Source organism: Neltuma alba, unplaced genomic scaffold, assembly GCF_004799145.2.
Source record: "Neltuma alba isolate B1F8T4 unplaced genomic scaffold, ASM479914v2 tig00011986_pilon, whole genome shotgun sequence".
NCBI classification, from domain to species: domain Eukaryota; kingdom Viridiplantae; phylum Streptophyta; class Magnoliopsida; order Fabales; family Fabaceae; genus Neltuma; species Neltuma alba.
In genome coordinates this window covers 184807-198840 of record NW_021636559.1, presented here as the reverse complement: position 1 = coordinate 198840, position 14034 = coordinate 184807, and the positions used below count along the sequence as shown (strand labels likewise).

General features: G+C 35.1%; 2 protein-coding genes across 2 annotated transcripts; both read left to right on the top strand.

Annotated features, from left to right (window-relative positions):
* Nucleotides 1-1024: 1024 nt before the first annotated feature.
* On the top strand, nt 1025-3539 carry LOC114720460 (erlin-2-B-like). Its single transcript, XM_028906106.1, has 8 exons — nt 1025-1255; nt 1802-1925; nt 2024-2091; nt 2178-2237; nt 2343-2501; nt 2795-2941; nt 3058-3272; nt 3392-3539. The coding sequence occupies exons 1-8, from the start codon at nt 1145-1147 to the stop codon at nt 3537-3539; spliced, it is 1032 nt and encodes a 343-aa protein (XP_028761939.1). The 5' UTR covers nt 1025-1144.
* Nucleotides 3540-9005: 5466 nt separating this feature from the next.
* On the top strand, nt 9006-12462 carry LOC114720459 (erlin-2-B-like). Its single transcript, XM_028906105.1, has 8 exons — nt 9006-9155; nt 10768-10891; nt 10990-11057; nt 11143-11202; nt 11308-11466; nt 11772-11918; nt 12020-12234; nt 12354-12462. Exons 1-8 carry the CDS (start codon nt 9051-9053, stop codon nt 12460-12462), a joined length of 987 nt encoding a protein of 328 aa, XP_028761938.1. The 5' UTR covers nt 9006-9050.
* The last annotated feature ends 1572 nt before the right edge of the window (nt 12463-14034 follow it).

Sequence of the window (14034 nt, the reverse complement as noted above, 5' to 3'; positions counted from 1 at the left end):
TATTTATATATGATCGTTTACAACAAACAATAGAAAAATAATAACTATAGATATGAAAATTACAAAAATATATATAAAATTTAATCAAATAACATTTATAGATATTGTCATTTAAGGACTAAATAGTATTTTCACTTGTTTATTTAATTTTATTTTGGGTTAAGAGACTGAATTGAACTTTAAGAATCTTTTAAGACTGAAAATTTATTAGGTTCACATTGTGGGACTTGGCTGAAATTTTTCCTGTTTTTTTTTTTTTATTGATATGCTGTAGACAATAAAAAAAAAAACACCCAAATGCTCCGTTGCAAAAGAAATTGGTGAGGAAAAAAATCCTAATTAAATCCACTTAAACACCAAAACTGAAATTCAAATTTATACTTTTAGCAAATTACTAATGAGGCCAAGAAGCCTCACAAAAAATTTCTAAATATTGTCAAAAGACTAAAAGATCATGCTCCTCTATTCTCTCTATATAGATATAGATTTATATTACACACACACAGTAATATATATAAAAGTATTCATATATAATATATATTATGATTATATTATATTATAACAATGTTATATTATTTTTATTTCAAAATGCATATAAAAATATTTAATCGTATACAAATAAAATAAAGACAAAATTATCTATATAAAAATTTGGAAAAATAGTAAAAAAAAGATTTTAAAAATGGAAAAATTATAAATAGATTCTCACAACAATTAATAAGCAAATAATAATTTTTGTGAATGAGTTTTGTATGTAATTTTTTTTAGGGTTTTTTTGGCAATTTTTTCTCAAAATTTCTCCCTTCACCCCTGCCTGGTGAATCTCTCAAACTTGATCACCCATTAACCAGTAATCCCAATGGGGGCGGATTTGGTAGGTGGACGCAGTAATAGTACTGCCCCTCCCTCTCCCTCCGTTCACCTCCACTTGTCCCCCCTCCTCGTGAGACAAAATATATATATATATATATGTATATATATATTTTTGCTTCCCCTTTTCATTTAAAGAAAAATTTGAGCCTGCTCTGGCGTCACTTCTTCTTCTGGCTCGGCTACCTCCTCCTCCTCAGACTCCATAAGAAATAGACCTTCATTTTCTCTGTTTCATTCCTCCCCGCCGCCCACATCGAAAGTGAAAGACCTCATGGAGCCAAATCAACAGAGGACTCGTGCTGATCAGTCGCGTCCTCCGAAGCGAACCGCCATCGTTCTCATTGTTATTCTCCTATTCGCCGCTGGAACCTTCTCTCTCAATGTTTGTATACTCGGTTTTGTTCTTCGATTCTTCATTTCTCAATATTTGATCTTATTTCTCTCCCAATATTATTTTATGTTTAGATGTGTGTTGGCACCTATCTACTAGCTCAAAATCACTGTAAATTCTCATTGGGATAGATTTATTATGTGCCTCACGTTTGAATTGCAAATTGCAAAATAAATAAATATTTCATCTTGTTCCTTTTGCGGGTGGGAAAGGGGACGTGTCTCTGGTGCTCATGTTTGTGCTATTTAGATTGAGGAATGACAACTGTCATATATAGTAATTCGTTGTAACTGGCCCAAAAAAAAAATCTCTGTTGTTATTTTTTCTCTTTTACCTCGTGAGGAAGTAGATCAGTTCAAATATTAATGTGACGGTTTTCACATTTTTAATGATCTATGGCTTATTTATTAATGTTGTCTGAGTTGAAAGTTTCACTGTTCTGTTATTAACCAGCAAATCTGCATTTGGAATCACATGCTAGTTGATTGTAGTCGAAAGTCAAAATCTGAAACTTAAAACATGAGGAATGGTCTACAGGTATTGATCCCTTCATCCCCATCATCCTTTAAAAATAGCCTTTCTGTTCTGCACCAAGTCCCAGAAGGCCATGTGGGCGTATATTGGAGAGGAGGTGCTCTTCTGAAAACAATTACGGAACCAGGTTATAGTCTGCTTTTTGATTCTTGTTGTTGCTGTTGTTTTTCTTCAGCGTCCATTGGCCCAGAGTTTGATTCATGTCCTTGGTGCTAAATCTTCTAGGTTTTCACTTAAAGATGCCTTTCATAACACAGTATGAGACTGTTAAAGTGACACTTAAGACAAATGTGGTAAGTTGTTAAAGAGGAGTTTCTAAAACAGTGGTTTCACTTGGCAAATGGCACAGTAAGTTGAATTATTATTGTAACAATTGCAGGTGACAGGCATACAGTGTGGTACTAAAGGAGGGGTCGTGATTACTTTTAAGAAGATAGACGTATATATCCATAACATAATTCATCGGCTGATCTTATTTTTTGCTTTATTAAATTTAAAATTTAAATGCAATGATTTTTACTGTCACTGTTATTGTTCAATTAAGGTTGTAAACCAGCTTCATAAGGAATCTGTCTATGAGACATTGCACAATTATGGGATGCATTATGACAAGACATGGATATATGACAAGATTCATCATGAGATTAATCAGTTCTGCAGTTCTCACACTCTGAAACAGGTCTATAGTGATGATTTTGTTCAGGTAAGAACTTTAAGCGTCTCTTTCGTTTGGGTAATCTGATCAGGAAAAAGTTAACGCTTCAAAAATGTATCTGTTAATTATTATAGTCGCTTTCATTTGCGGGTAACCTGAACACTACAAGCAATATGACACGCTGATTTGATGATCATCTAGGGATTGAGTTCTAGATTCATTGTGGGATTTTAGATTAGTGACTGTACTAAGTATAATCTGTCTTCAAGAGTTTTCGTCTTTCTTATGATGATTACATGCTAACATTTATGATGGCAACACGACTATTTTGGTTCATTCAGATTGGTAACAAGATGAAGGACGCTCTTCAGGGCGATTGCACCCGTTATGCTCCAGGCATTGAAGTTATCAGTGTCCGTGTCACAAAACCAGCCATTCCAGATAGCATCACACGCAACTTTGAGCAAATGGAAGAGGAACGCTCTAAGGTAGCGTCTTCGTTCGATTTCCTTCTTTCTTTTTCCTCCTAAAAGCATCATCTTCTTTTTTTTGGCCAAATTTCTAAAATTGCGATTGAGCACATGTTTTTGGTTGTGTTGGATAGGTCTGTCTTGTTATTGAAAAACAGAAAGTAGCTGAGAAGGAGGCAGAGACTTTGAAGAAGATGGCTATAAGTGAGGCTGAGAAAAATGCTTGTGTTAGCGAGATCCTTAGGGGGCAGAAGTTGGCGGAAAAAGAAGCTTCTGGGCGCCAGCAACAAATTGAGAACCGTATGTACCTAGAACGCGAGAAGACCCTGGCAGATGCGTATTTCTACCGGTGAGTTTTGCTATATTCCCTTGAACAGAAGTTGATTAACGCAAGACAAGTAATTCATCATGCTAGAGCAAAGAAATGATTGATGGCATTGGTTTTGCTTTTCCACTTTCAATTTCAAGTGCAACAAAAGAGGCTGAAGCAAACAGGTTGATGCTGACCCCCAAATTTCTCGTGCTTAAATTCATCGAGGCCACTGCTAATAATACGAAGACAAGCTCTGGGAATAAGATGTCTCCCCTCTATTCATTCCTCGTTGCCCTGTTTTAAGGTCTGCGCTCGTCTAGATTTTTCCTCAGCCTCGGCCGGCGCTAAATAGGATTTTTGATCAGAGGCTACTCCGAAATGTCCGGGAAAACGTGTTTATAGAGACATTTGGGAAAGAGAGTTGTATTATTTATGAGGCATTCTTGCTAGGCTTAATAAGACCTAACAGGATGATATGTATTATAATGTTGTACGATGTTTGGTTTGTTGTTATAAGTGCATGTTTGGATCTGCCTGCATGATTAACTTGAAAGAAGAAGTACTCTTATTCTGTAAATCGATTAAGAAGGACTCCTATAAAAGCTCATCGTACAATAAGAACTCAATAATAAAAAAAAAATCATAGGGACTTGATTCAAAATTAGATACAACTATAAAGATTGACAAATTAATTTTCCCCAAAGTCAATTATACCTAATGGAGAGGAATGCTTTTTGATTTGGAACGATTTAACCCCCCCAATACACGGACGCACAAAATTCGTTCCACAAGGAAAGTAAAAATAAAATGTTATTAAGATATTTATTTAAAATGATAAAAAAATTGAAGATACTATAAAAGAAGAAGAAAAAAAGGCACCGATATCGTAGCGCTACATTGATGCTGAGATTGAAAAGTCAAGCTGGACAAATGTGATGGAATTTGAAAATGCTACTAAGTATTGGGATAACGACGGAAGAAAACTTGCCAATTGCGATTTTAATAATATTGGCATTAGCTTTGAGATTTAAAAAGTACTTGCATATGGGAACTATATGAACATACAAGTAATAAAAATTAATCAAATAAGAATCGTTTGAAATGTTCGTATGATATAAACGAGGTTTTTTCCAAAGGACTAGATTGTTTGGTGCTCATGATATATATTTTTCATCTGATTTTTATTTTAAAAAAAAGACAGGAACAGTCTTTTTGTTTTTAAATTTCTATTGGAGTTCTTATTTTGTTTTAGCCTTTTTTCCAAACTAAAATAGATAAAAACATAATTAATTTTCCAGTGAAAGTAATAAAAAGAGCATTTTAATTCATTTAAATTGAATTTAAGCGTGCCAAATTACTCAAGATAAAAAAAAAAGAAAGAACAACAGGCCAGAAGCTAATTATATTTGTGCGCTTTGAAAATTGAATAGATAGTTATAATATCAAATTTAAATAATAATTATATAGAACGTGATTAGCTTCGCAATGCGGTTCCTTACGCGACATAAAGGCACAAGCACCGAGGATTGGAAGCACCTGACTCATACGTCGGCGTCGATGTGACAATTTTTAACAATAATTAAAAAAATCGGGTTCGTTCTTGGGTCTCACCTGCGGTGATTATGATTAGGTGAAGTCGGTAATTATTGGAATAGTTGTTAGGGATTTCCTGGTCAAAAAAAATAATGGATAACGGAGGCTTCCGTTTTTTGACTTTGAGTACGTAGCTTTTGAGCCTTTGAGAAGTCACCGCTTGCAAGGTTTGCTACACTCAGAAGAGAAATTATCTCCTATGAATACATTATTCCAAACAAACCAACACGAAACGAAAGACAAATTATAAATCATGGCTCAACTAAGCTTTTACATATTTTTCAGAAAAAATTTCGGCCAAGTCTCACAATATGGACTTAATAAATTTTCAATCCCAATAAACTTTGAGAACTCAATTCAGTCTCAAAATAATAAATTTTCCTTCTTTTTTTTCAAAATTAAAAAAAGAAAGAACAACAGGCCAAAAGACAGTCCGTTTCTTAAGCTAAATTATATTTATCCGCTTTGAAAATTGAATAGATGGCTATAATATCAAATTTAAATACTACCTCCGGTCCTTAATATAAGACCCTGTTTGACTTTTATTTTGGTTCTAAATATAAGATCCTAATCCACTTTGTCTCTCATATATACTCAATTTTTTCTAAGATAATTCTCCTAATAATTATAGTTCTAGTTAATACACTTGATTAGCAAAGATATTTTAGAAAAAACAACACTTATTTAGGACAAATAACTAACTCAACTTACTTTCTTAATCTCTTCAAATTAGTCAACTCGCTTTTATAATTAGGACCGGAGGTAGTAATAATTATATATTTGATGAATATACAGTTCCTTGCATGAAGGAACAAGCACCGGACTCATGCGATGATCGGTATCGATGTGACTATTTTTAAAAATAACTTAAAAAACTGGGATCGTTCCTGGGTCCCACCTACGGTTGCTTCTGTTCTTTGACGTTGAGTATTTCGCTTCTCGCCTTCGCGCAGTCTCTCCGCTTGCGAACTTTGCCGGACAGAGAACAGAAATTATCTCCTATGAATACATTATTAGATATTTTTTTAGGAAAAATTTCAGTTGAGTCCCACATTGTGGACTTAATAAATTTTCAGTTCCAACTTCCAAGAGATTCTGAAAATTCAATTCAGTCTCTTTTAACACCAAATGAAATTAGATGAACAAGTAAAAAGACTATTTAGCCCTTAGAATAAATAATGCACACCTCTACATATAAAAATTTACAACCAAAAATAGAGAAATAGCGATTCTTTATATGAAAAATTACAAGAAAGAATAGAAAATGTACAACTCCACATGTAAAAATTTATAAGAATAGACAAATAATAACTTTGCATATTATGTCATTTACAACAATAAATACAAAAGTAATAACTATGCATATAAAAACTTATAAGAAGCAATAGAAAAATAACATTTACACACACACGCATATATGACGGTTTACAATAAACAATAAGAAAATAACAACCAAATGCTCCATTGTAAAAGGAGATCACTTATATTTTTCATCTGATTTTTATTTTTAAAAAAGATATGAACAGTCTTTTTTTAAATTTCTATTGGGGTTTTTAATTTGGTTTTAGCTTTATTCCAAACTAAAAGAACATTTTAATTCATTTAAATTGAATTTAAACATGCCAAATTACTCCAAATAAAAAAGAAACAAGAAGAGGCCAAAAGACAATCCGTTATGAACCTCGGCAGCCTCGTCAAATTAGGCAATTGGCAATGTGGTCCGTACATGAAGGAACACGCGCCGAGAAAGCACCTGACTCATACGTTCCTGGGTCCCACCTCTGTACTGCTCCGAGCCTTCGAGAAGTCTCCGCTTGCGAACTTTGCCAGACGCAGGAAAGAAATCTATGAATCCATTCTTAGATGTTTTTTTAGGAAAAATTTCAGTTAAGTCTCACAATAAAAACTTAATACTCCTCCTGTCTTTAATATAAGGCCCATTTAACTAATTTGATTAGATTAAGAAAGTTAGTTAAGTTAGTTAATTATAAGAAAAGTGACACATTTTTCCCAAAATACCATAATCATCTTTCTTAATACCCCATCTCCCTCTTCTACTTGATTATGGGTGAGAGAGTATCTATAGGGGTAATTTAGAGAAAATTGATAAATATAAGAAATGGGTCTTATATTTAGAACCAAAACCAACTCAAGAATTGAGTCCTATATTAAAGACCGGAAGAGTAAATTTTTAGTTCTAAGAGATTCTGAAAATTCAGTTCAGTAAACTCTGACACAAAATGAAATTAAATAAATAAGTAAAAAGACCATTTAGTCCTTAAAATAGAAAACGCACAGATCCATACATAAAAATTTACAGCCAAAAAATACAGAAATAACAATTCTTTATATAAAAAATTACAACAGAGTATAGAAAATTTATAACTCCACAAATAAGAATTTATAAGAATAGACAAATAACAACTATGCATGTTATGTCATTCACAACAATAAATAAAAAAGTAATACCTATACATATAAAAGTTTATAAGAAACAATAGAAAAATAACATTTATACATATATGATCGTTTACAACAAATAATAGAAAAATAACAACTATAGATAAAAATTTATAACAAAAAATAAAAATATAAAATTTAATTAATAACATTTATATATATTGTCATTTAAGGACTACATAGTCTTTTTACTTGTTTATTTAATTTTATTTTGGGTTAGAAAAACTGAATTGAATTTTAAGAATTTCTTAGGACTGAAAATTTATTAAGTTCATATTATGGGACTTAGCTAAAATTTTTCCCATTCTCTTTATTGATATGCTATAAACAATTAAAAAAAAAAAAGGCCCAAATGCTCCATCGCCAAAACAATCAGTGAGGAAAAAAATTCTAATTAAAGCTACTTAAAACACCAAAACTCAAATTCAAATTTATACTTTTAGCAAATTACTAATGACTAATGAGGCCAAAAAACCTCAGGCCAAAAACAAAATAAGGCCAAAAACCCTAATAAAGAATTTATAAATATTGTCAAAAGACCAAAAGCTTATACTTGTCCTCTCGCCCTAAACAAACGTAGATTTATATTATACACACATTAATATATAATATATATTATAATTATATCATATTATAACAATGTTATATCATTTTTTATTTCAAAATGCATATAAAAATATTTTATCATATAAAATAAAATAAAGACAAAATTATTTATATAAAAATTTGGAAAAATAGTAAAAAAAGACTTTAAAAGTAGAAAAATTATAAATGAGAACCTGTTACAATATTAATATAGGTTTTGACAACAATTGATAAGCAAGTGCTAATAATTTTTATGAATGAGCATTGTATGCATTTTTTATTTTTTAGGGTTTTTTTGGCAAATTTTCCTCAAAATTTCTCCCTTCCTCTCCACGAACATTACCCTCGGGGTTTTGGCAGAAACAAAATTTTGCCCCCACGCGCATACCCCTCGGGCTTTTTCCAAAAACAAAATTTCCCCTCCACGCGCATCCCCTCCTGCCCATCCGGGGGGTTTTGTGAGAAACAAAATTTCCCCTCCACACGCATCCCCTCCATGCCCATGGGAGGTTTTGCGAGAAACAAAATCCCCCCCAAACGCACATACCTCCTCGGGCTTTTTCCGGAAACAAAATTTTCCCTCCACGCGCATCCCCTCCATGCCCGTCAGAGCGGTTTTGCGAGAAACAAAATTCCCCCTCCATGCGCATACTCCCTCGGGCCTTTTTCAGAAACAAAATTTTCCCTCCACGCGCATCCCCTCCATGCCCATGAGGGGGTTTGTGAGAAACAAAATTCTCCCCACGCGCATACCCCTTCGGACTTTTTTCAGAAACAAAATTTCTCCTCCACGCGCATCCCCTCCACGCCCATGGGGGGTTTTGTGAGAAACAAAATTCCCCCACGCGCATACCCCATTGGGCTTTTTCCAGAAACAAAATTTCCCCTCCACGCGTATCACCACTGGGGGCTTTTTCCAAACAGCAAAAAAAAAAAAAAATTTAAATACAGTATATTTTTGCTTCCCCTTTGTATTTGTCATCGCCTTTACGTCGCACACAGCGAGGAATACTGGAGCCTGTTCTGCCTTCTTCTTGTTCTTCGTCCTCCTCCTTAGACTGCATAAGAAACAGAGCATTCATTTTCTCTGTTATCATTCCTCCCCGCCGCCCGCAACGAAAGTGAAAGACGTGGGTTCGGTGTTTTGTGACTGGGCGGGCAGCGCAGATAATCGCCATGGAGCCAAATCAACAGAGGACTCTTGCTCATCAGTCACGTCCTCCGACGCCAACCTCCTCCATTCTCACTGTTATTCTCCCATTCATCGCCGTCGCTGCCATGGTAACCTTCTCTCTCAATGTTGTATGCTCGATTTTGTTCTTCGATTCTTCATCTCTTAATGTTTGATCTTATCAAGTTACCGTATGGTGATCCTCTCTCTCAATTTTACTGTATGTTTAAATGTGTGTTGGCACCTATCTACCAGCTCAAAATCACTAGTTACTGTATGTGGATGTGGAAGTTGTGGATTCTGGTGTTCACATTTTAAATTACAGATGGGCTTGTTGGACAAGCAGCGATTTCTCCGCCGCCGTAATAACCGTACAATTACCGCAAAAACAGTGCTCCAATCCCTCCGTCTATCCTTCTTTCTGCTAAGATTATGCAGAAACCACTCATACAGAGGCAAAATGACTCCCAGTGTTTTCGTCTCAATAACCTTCTCCAGACTTGTTTAGCCGCCACACAATCTCGGACAACATGTAAAGTATCCTCCTCTCTTTCCATGCAAATCAAAGACGCTGGGAAAGTATTCAAAAATTTGTTCCTTCTAGCCGAGGTTAAGAAAACCGTCATTAATGGCAACCGTAAAAATGGCAATCGAACAGTGTATTCTTCTTGGTCCGTTCCACTCCCAAATCCTTTTCCAAAGTACATCTGCCCCTGCTCTATCAAATCTTTTAAGCAATTCTACATATATATCCGATACTAGGTATTTACCATGAGAGTTAACCAGCCACTTGATTGTATCCTCTGTGTCCTCTGGCCTTGGAGGTAAGCCATGTGTATTTTTGTTACCTGTCAACCGTATATAAATTCTTAAATTACGATACTGCTCGAAATCGCATTTGTGAACCGTACATAATTTTTTTCCCCTTTTTTGGATCAAAGCATTCAAATTCTTTTTTTTTTAATCAAACTATATAAATTCTATTTTTCCCTCTTTTTTCCCCTTCATATATTATGGTTCTATTTTTCCATCTGTGTATTGGCTTTTGTGCATACTCTGGTTTGACATCGAGTCTAGACTTGATTACGGGGGCGGACACTATCCCAAGTTCCCCTTTTTTTCCCCAAAGAAATTTATAACTGGTGAAGTACTATTAAGGCGATTTAAACTAGCCTGTGCATCACACGACGTCTGTTTTTTTTTTTTTTTTTACACTGAGTATTGAGGAAAGGAATTCAAGGTGATTGCGGATTCCGCTGTGACCTATTAGAAACCAAAACTTCACTGACCCGCCGCTTTGTAAATTCTCACTGGGATAGATTTATTATGTGCCTCATGTTTGAATTGCAAAATAAATAAATATTTCATCTTGCTCCTTACCTTGGGGGGGGGGGGAGGAGATGTGTCTCTGGTGCTTATGTTTACGCTATTAGATTGTGGAATGACAACTATCATGTACAGTAATTCGTTGTTGGGAAGGGGGGGGGATCCTCTGCTGTTGTTATTTTTTCTCTTTTACCTTGTGAGGAAGGAGATCAGTTCAAATAATAATGTGATGGTTTTCACATTTTTAACTATCTATGGCTTATTTATTCGTGTTGTCTGAGTTAAAAGTTTCACTGTTCTGTTATTAACCAGCAAATCAGCATTTGGAATCACATTCTAGTTGATTATACTCGAAAGTCAAAATCTGAAACTTAAAACATGAGGAACTGTCTGCAGGTATTGATCCCTTCATGCCCATCATCCTTTAAAAATAACCTTTCTATTCTGCACCAAGTCCCGGAAGGCCATGTGGGCGTATACTGGAGAGGAGGTGCTCTTCTGAAGACAATTACAGAACCAGGTTATAGTTTGCTTCTTGATTCTTGTTGTTGCTGTTGTTTTTCTTCGGCATCCATTGGCCCAGAGTTTGATTTATGTTCTTGGTGCTAAATCTCCTAGGTTTTCACTTAAAGATGCCTTTCATAACACAGTATGAGCCTGTTCAAGTGACACTCAAGACAAATATGGTAAATTGTTTAGAGCAGTTTCTAAAATTGTGGTTTCACTTGGCAAATGGCACAGTAAGTTGAATTATTATTGCAACAATTGCAGGTGACAGCTATACTGTGTGGAACTAAAGGAGGTGTCATGATCATTTTTGAGAAGATAGAGGTAAATATCGGTAACATAATTCATTGGCTGATCTTATTTTTTGCTTTATTAAATTTAAAATTTAAGTGCAATGATTTTTACTGTCACCGTTATTGTTCAATTAAGGTTGTAAACCGACTTCATAAGGAATATGTCTATGAGACATTGCTCAATTATGGGATGCATTATGACAAGATATGGATATGTGACAAGATTCATCATGAGATTAATCAGTTTTGCAGTTCTCGTAGTTTTCAACAGGTCTATATTGATGATTTTGCTCAGGTAAAAGTTTTAAGCGTCTCTTTCGTTTGGGTAATCTGATCAGGGAAAAGTAAACGCTTCAAAAATGTATCTTTTATTGCTATAGTTAATTATTACAGTCGCTTTCATTTACGGGTAACCTGAACACTACAAGCAATATGACACGCTCATTTGATGATCATTTAGGGATTGAGTTCTAGATTCATTGTGGTATTTTAGATCAGTGACTGTACCAAGTATAATCTGTCTTCAAGATTTTTCGTCTTTCTTATGATGATTACATGCTAACATTTGTGATGGCAACACGACTGTTTTGGTTCATTCAGATTGGTAACAAGATGAAAGACGCTCTTCAAGCTGATTGCACCCGTTATGCTCCAGGCATTGAATTTATCAGTGTCCGCGTCACAAAACCAACCATTCCAGATAGCATCACACACAACTTCGAGCAAATGGAAGAGGAACGCTCTAAGGTAGCGTTTTGGCTCGATTTCTTTCTTTCTAAAATAATCTTTTCTCTTTTGGCCACATTTCTAAAATTGCTATTGAGCATGTTTTTGGTTGTGTCGGATAGGTCTTAGTTGTTACTGAAAGACAGAAAGTAGCTGAGAAGGAGGCAGAGACTGCGAAGAAGGTGGCTATTAGTGAGGCTGAGAAAAATGCCAGTGTTAGCGAGATCCTTAGGGGGCAGAAGTTGGCGGAAAAAGAAGCTTCTGGGCTCCAGCAACAAATTGAGAACCGTATGTACCTAGAACGCGAGAAGACGCTGGCAGATGCGTATTTCTACCGGTGAGTTTTGCTATATTCCCTTGAACAAAAGTTGATTAACACAACACAAGTAATTCATCCTGCTAGAGCAAAGAAATGATTGATGGCATTGGTTTTCCTTTTCCCCTTTCAATTTCAAGGGCAACAAAAGAGGCTGAAGCAAACAGGTTGATGCTTACCCCAAAATTTCTCGTGCTTAAATTCATCGAAGCCACTGCTAATAATACGAAGACAAGCTCTGGGGAATAAGATGTCTCGCCTCTGTCCATTCCTCGTTGCCCTGTTTCAAGGTCTACTCTCGTCTAGATTTTTCCTCGGCCTCGAGCGGCGTTAAATAGGATTTTTTTTTAATCACAGGCTACTCCAAAATGTCTGGGAAAACGCGTTTATTGAGACATTTGAGAAAGAGAGTTGCACTATTTATGAGGCATTCTTGCTGGGCTTGATAAGAGCTAACAGGATGATATGTATTATAATGTTGTACGATGTAATGTTTGGTTTGTTGTTATAAGTGCATGTTTGGATCTGCTTGCACGAGTAACTTGAAAGACGAAGTACTCTTATTCTGTGAATCGATTAAAAAGCTACTTAATTAATTCCAAGTAGGCCACAATTGTCGTGCAATGAAGATCATGTGAATGATGCAAAATGTTAACGAACCGTGAACAGGAAGTTGCTGCAGCCTGTAAAGATAAAAAGAAGATCGAGAGCAAAGGAGAGAGGAGGTTAGGCACGGAGGAGGGAGAGGAAAGGAGAAGGGATGACAGAGGGAACACACCTGAGTTGGATGACGGCAGTGAGCAAGAGACGGAGCGCAACTGCAAGAAAGGTCAGAAACCCAAGTAATCGTGAAACTCCGAGTGTGGGGAGAATTCAGTTGTTACCATAAATACATGAGCAAATAAATAGGGATGTCCCAGGAAGGGACGTTTCGAAGATTATCCTGAATCCGTCCCTGGCCCAATTTTATTCATATCGTCCGGTTATTAATACTATCTCCTTCTCTTGTAATAAAAGTAGTTGAATAATTTAAATAGATTAAAAAAATTAATTAAATTAATTAATTATAATAAATATGTATTGTTTTTTTTAAATATTTTTATTAATTAAGTGTTATTTGATGAAACATGTGATACATGTTATTACTATAAAAAATACTTTTAAAAAAATAAATAAATATAAAAAGTAAAATAAATTGAGTATTATAACTAGTTTTAATATTAAGTAAGAAGGTAATATCAGAGAGTGTCGTGAGAATCCGCTCCATAGAAAGTCGCGGGTTCATTGCTCCAAAAGCCTCCGCTCTTGTAGTTGTAGAGTCAGGGGATGGACGGTGTGTTTTTGTCAAAGTGATTTTTGTCATAGTTTTATCAAACAAAATGGTAACTTTATTTGCTATGATTTCATTAATTTTTCTTCTAGTTTGGATAAAAAAAAGCACCAGGATCGTACCGTCAAAGAGACGCTTCATGGTGAAAAATATTAGGCGCATTTAGAATTATCAATAGAATGTGCGAGAATTCAGGCCAAAAAAAAAAAAGTGCGAGAATCGTCTCCATAGAAATAGTTGGCATCGGCGAAAAGAAACCACTAAAAAGATATAGCTTGATATAAATGGTTGTGACATATAAGATCATGAACCTACTTCTTGTTGCTTACCTGCTTTCTATTATGTTTATTCTACTGCAATGAAGCTGTAGCATTAAAATTATCATATTTTAAACAGTTTTGGGGGAATGCTGAAGATTCTTTCTCATAAAGTTTAAGGTTTGTTACTGTGATTGGGATGCCCATTTTGTCCTTGTTTGTACTTGTACTGTG